Here is a 5613-nt window from a genome sequence, read left to right as displayed (position 1 = left end):
ACCTTGCAAGTGATCTTTGAACCGCTTCGAGAATCTGCTGTTCCTGTGATCCCACTTGACGTTTCTGCTTCGTATAAGTAAACATACTTTTTGAGGTGTTTAAATATGGTTGCATCTTCTGCAATTGGGAAAACAAGAGTGCTTTTATGACTTGGGTAGGATATGCATATGCAGATCCTTACAATACACACTTAGTGTTGTCTAACTAAATTGAATGCCATGTATAAAGGAAGAGTAAGAACCCTCCCACTGTCTCCTTTTGCAAAATAGCTTTCAGATAAAGAACTAATGCCAGTTGGATACTTTATGAAGCTTAGGACAAAACTTGTAGAGGAAGCATAAATTTGGGGTCCATTACTATGTTCGACAAGCTCTGACAAAATGACCCCATCCAGTCTTCAAACCATACCCCACTGAAGTAGTGACAAAACAGGAGAAAACTTAAGTTGTGTAATTGTTTTAAAAATGACCCTACCGCTTTTAAATTAATTCAAAGGATAGTTTCCAATACTGTAATAAAATTATTGATCTCAGCCCAGATTTTTCCATCATAATTCAAATGCAAGAAGCTGCTTTATCTAAGACACATGACTGAGAATGAAAGCAAATAAATATGGAAAGAGACAGAACACCAAAACTAGCATTCCTCAATACCATTTCATCTGGATCCACAGAGTATCTTTCTGCCCCATACTATCCTGAAACACAATTGCTCTAATTCACTTATAGGGGCATCAAATTTTACTAGAGCCGACTATTTTTATGGAGATGATAAACTTAAGTTATATGAAGAGCATCCAGAACAAGGCAAAAGCACTAAGTTATGACTAAGGCAGGAAGAAGTATTTGCACAAGTGTTTCTCCTTTTATCAAAGGAAGGTCCAAACCTTAATGGGGTTCCTCAAAGGGATGAATTTCACCTGTGTTTAATCTGCCCCTGTTCCTTTCAGAGGCAATTAATCTGTAATTTTAAACCCCACAGGCAGGAGTGAGCACGGTAGACATAAATAGAGACATAAAGGAAAAAAAAAAGTCTCAGTATCAAATACAGGGATATAAAATCTTTTGGAATGCATAATGTAGGCCAAACATGTTATCAGTTACCACTCATTCCCATTATAACTGCAAGCACAATTTTAAACTTAACATACAATAATCAGGCATTTTAAGTGATGTTGTTAGAGCAGTGTAGTTCTGTTTGGTCCAGAAGTTACTCTTCCTTCGGTTTAGACTGAGCAACTCATTGGGATTGTGATGCTGAATGAAAAGCAATTTCCTAAATTGTTCCTCTGTGATTATTTGTCACTGTCAGAACATACTGATCTACTTTTACAGAAAAAAAAAAAAAGGTATAGTCATCTTGGTTTAAACCTACACGCCCACCATCAAATCTGTATGATTTTAGCTGCTTACACCTGCAATGAATATAGCTTACTCTTCCTCTTTTATAAAATATTCATCATATCAGAGGCCAATGGCAGTGTTATCTTGCCCTTTATGACACAAAATTGCACACTTAGAGAGGCAAACAGAATTATACTATAAATCTCATATTTTCTCCTTGGACTATCACTTTTACAAGGTTTGCATAATTGAATAGTGTTTTAACCGAGATTACTTTAATGTAATTGCTAAACAGAAATAATAGAATTAATACTAGCTAATATACAGTAATAATATGCACCTTATAAACATTTGTAAACTGAATTGAGTTATTCAATTAACCTTAAAATTAACTGCTGCAAAAAATTCAACACTATCTCTGTCACTTTTAGCTATAACATCGCTTAACTGCACACTCTCAGAAATTTTTGCAGCACCAGTATCTACTATGTTAAAGACAAAAAGCTTATTATTGCTTCATTTCCTGCATTTAAACAGAAAAAAACGAAAAAGGAACAGGGAAATTATAAGATTAGAAATGCAAACCTAAGAATTTACTGTATCAAAAATATGCAAAAAATTGGCAAGAAAGCCCTGAAGACTTTGAGTTGGTTCAGGCAGCTGAAATAAACCCAGTTGCCTGAAGATGGTGCCAAAGCATCCAACAAGGGAAAAAAAGTCCCTGAAGACAAAGAGCGAAATAGTTTCTCAGTACTTTGTACCCCATGGTGGAACATTATGTATCTAACCAAGCAGTCAGGGCCAGTCAGGGTTCATTATAAAGATAGGGCATGAAGTCAGCATTTCCTGAGTCTTGACTTGTTTAAAGAAATTGCTGTCCTTGCTGACACAGTTGATGATTTATTCGACAGGTATTTAGTTAGATATCCAAGTGCAATTCTGTGAGTTTAGCAGCTGCTATACAAGGGTATGTGAGAAGTGAGATTCAGCCCACGGTAAAGTGTTCTGTACATAACCTCACTGCTAAAGCTTCACACCTGACAAACAGGGATTTCTAGATTAAGGAATTTGCACCCGACAATTAAGAAATCAACAAAACAATGGAAAGTAGTTTCCTAATGGAGGCTTTTTAAAAGTTTAGAAACTCAATCTCAGCTTCTCTGATATTAGGAATCTTGAAATTCTTTGAGCCAAGCCTTAAGGATAATTAAATAGCTAAAATAAATTGCAATGAAGACTTCAGAATATTGCCATCACTTTTGTTTCAGTTATTTCAGAGGAAGAGATTTACAGAATAGGAAAAGTCAAGCTTTGAAAGATGTGTTCGGTTAATATAGCAACATAAGACAACAGAAGCAGATGCAAGAAACCAGTTACTTGAACATCCTGGATTCCCACTTTCAGGCGTTTCTTCTTCTGCAAAGAATAAAAACCAAGAATTAAAAGCCAGAAAAGCAGTTTATAGCTATAAAACAAGGCCTATGGAAATAGAAATGGAAATGCTAAATTTGCATTGTAAGACCTTTCTAATTTATACCAATTTTTGATGTAGTTTGGCACACTGATGTAAACAACAAAGCTACTATTTATTAACATAGACAGTAGAGAGTCAAATATAAAAGGACCTACAGTAGTTGTCTTGATATTGTGAACGAAGACCTCAGAACAGGTTCTTTAAGTCACTGAATTACATTATTTTGATTTAAACTGAAAAAGATCCGCTTCTAGGTCAACAGGTTTTTTTAAAAGCCTGGTGTTATGTGAAGTGGAAAGTTTATAAATGATGGCCAGGAAATGTAGAGGTAGAGAGATGAAATGTACCATACAACATAGTTTACTTCGGAATTTTAGTCTATCACAAAAATACTGCATAATGGATTAATGGCTATATTTTGGGGTCTTGTACATTTAAAAAAGGACAACTTTGACAATTAATACTCCAATTCTCTGCTATTCGATCCTTTCTGAATATCAAGAGCTCATTCTTTGGAGGAAAAGAACACTGATTGGAAGCCTATTCAAGTTAAGAAGAATCATTTGCTCCAATCTGTCTTAGGTATATTCCATATGACTATATTAATAAAATAAAGTAGAATAAAATAAATTTGCTGCATTCCTTTGACGCTATGTCACTCTCTGGGTTATCACACATGAATGCCAGCACTTTTCACAATATTCTCTGCACTCACTTGTTTTCATTCTGGGAATTAATTCTAAGGTTGACCACTCTATAGAAACATTAGTTACAGGAACAGCAATAGTAACAGTAATAACACCATTAATAACCATTAGAAACAAGTGCCTCCTTTAAAATTGTCTAACATCAAGCAACAACAGAATAAGAGTTCAACAAAGTTGCAGTTATGATGAATTAGACCTGCATATAAAACCAGACCTGCATAATTGGCCCCAGACTCACTTTCCTCCTTAAGGTTCTGGAATTCCGAAGTAACACTACAGTGTTCTATTCTAAAAAGCCACTTCCCTGGAAGCCAGGATAGCTCACAATCCACAGTACCATATTCATCTTTTCTGTCTTAGGAAAAAAACCCTCTATTGGCCTATGTCTTTTACTACTGCTACTGATGACTAAGTCCCTTTAACACAAAATTGTATTTCGAATGTCAGTATTGCCTGCCAAATACATTTTCCTTTATTACTCTCCATCTTCACATTTGCTGCAAAATAGGTTAGCAACAGCTGGGATGAGTCTGATGGTATCTCCAAGCTATAGTATCTCCATAGGGATTTAAAAGGACAGCATTACAGAAAAACAATTAGGCCAAAATAAATTACGCAAGTTCCTTACAAGTTGCAAAATACATTAAATCTGATCAAAAGACACCAGGTGACATCTGTGTCATTTTTGATGTTCGGATCCTTCTACGATTGCCCAGTGCTACAAAGGGAAGAGAGGATATCTCTGCCATGCTTACTCTCTCTAATTCTATAAACCATTATTCTGTTGATTTTTGCATTATTGTTGTTTTAACCAGTTCATAAACAAAAACGCAAAAAGTGCTAACACAAAAGGCAGTACTTACGTGTGAGAACTCCGCTGCTGAGCAGCAGCAAGAACAGCAAGAGCTGCACAGGGCCCATGGTGAGCCCTGAACCCTCTTGCTGTTCGTTCTTTTCCTCTGTTTCCCCTTCTCTCCCCTCTTCACCTCTTCCCTACCACCTCAGAGGGAGAATGAGCCTTCTGACTTGGACCTTCATTTATATAGTCTGTAGCAAGCAGCTGAGGCAAACGGTTTAGAAAGCTCAGAGCAAATTGCCAAAGGTCCAAAGGTGAGAGTCCCAGATCCTCACTGCGCTCCAGACAATGCTCTGCTTTGGTTGCTGGGAGTCCCCGAGGGCAGAAGACTGAGCATATACTGGAGATAAGTCACTCTTCCAGTTTATTGGCCTTTTTCATTACAAGAATTTTCAAAGCAAAATCCCTTAGCTACAGCCTCTAACAACACATTCAAATAAATTTCCCACGTCTACATAACCACAATTACAATGCATAAATTACAGCTGGAAGAAGTCATCATCGCAGCATGCTTTTGGTGTAGATGTGGATGCTTAAGGGTATGAGTACTCGAGAAAATTAGAATGTTGTGCAATTTAGACACCTTCCCTGTACAGGCAGGAGAATAATAGTTTAAGATTTCTTTTCTTCGTCGTACCAAATATTTGTCACATACCTTTCTAAAAATATTTTTACATTTACTCGCAATATTCTGGTAAATAAGGTCATGTTTATGTTGAAAGTAAGCTCTGTATATTTCCTTTGTTTCCTTATTTCTACATTCAATATTTTTGGTCGCTAATAATAGCAAAATATGAAAATAAGATGATAAAATTTATCTGAACGAAGAAGATAAACCTATGAAGAATATAAACCTGACTAAAACACAAACAATCAAAAAACCATTTTATGAATATGTATATTGGTAAAAAAGATGATTTATGTCATGAGAAATTGTAGTAGCTTGAATTATCTCTCTACTCATATTTATCAAAGCTAACTGCATTGACTTTTTTAAAAAAATCAGCTACAGAAACGGTTAAGAACATTTTGTTCAGTAAATTCAATTTTCATATATCTGATCAAATAGAAATGTTTTGACATTCCCAAATCAAAATATTTCCTCTCAGCTTGTTGAATTAAAAATCAAATTCGGCTTAGCTAAGTAGTAATATCTTTTCCCTTGAAATGTTACCATGTTACCTTGCACCATGGTAGTTATCTTTAAAGTCTGTTATTTCTTCACACTCTTT

General features: G+C 35.6%; 1 protein-coding gene across 1 annotated transcript in view; it reads right to left on the bottom strand.

Annotated features, from left to right (window-relative positions):
* The window catches only part of APOB (apolipoprotein B), a 37498-nt gene extending 32995 nt beyond the window's left edge, over positions 1-4503 (bottom strand). The window contains exons 1-3 of the mRNA XM_010136421.1: positions 4389-4503; positions 2722-2760; positions 3-118 (exon numbers count right to left, since the gene is read on the bottom strand). Of these exons, the coding sequence (XP_010134723.1) occupies positions 3-118; positions 2722-2760; positions 4389-4446 (213 nt within the window). The 5' untranslated portion in view covers positions 4447-4503. The remainder of the gene's footprint in view (positions 1-2; positions 119-2721; positions 2761-4388) is intronic.
* Positions 4504-5613: the final 1110 nt, after the last annotated feature.

Source organism: Buceros rhinoceros, unplaced genomic scaffold, assembly GCF_000710305.1.
Source record: "Buceros rhinoceros silvestris isolate BGI_N320 unplaced genomic scaffold, ASM71030v1 scaffold18225, whole genome shotgun sequence".
NCBI classification, from domain to species: Eukaryota; Metazoa; Chordata; class Aves; order Bucerotiformes; family Bucerotidae; genus Buceros; species Buceros rhinoceros.
Note: the sequence above shows the minus strand (reverse complement) of the source record. Positions and strands in the feature narration are given on the sequence as shown.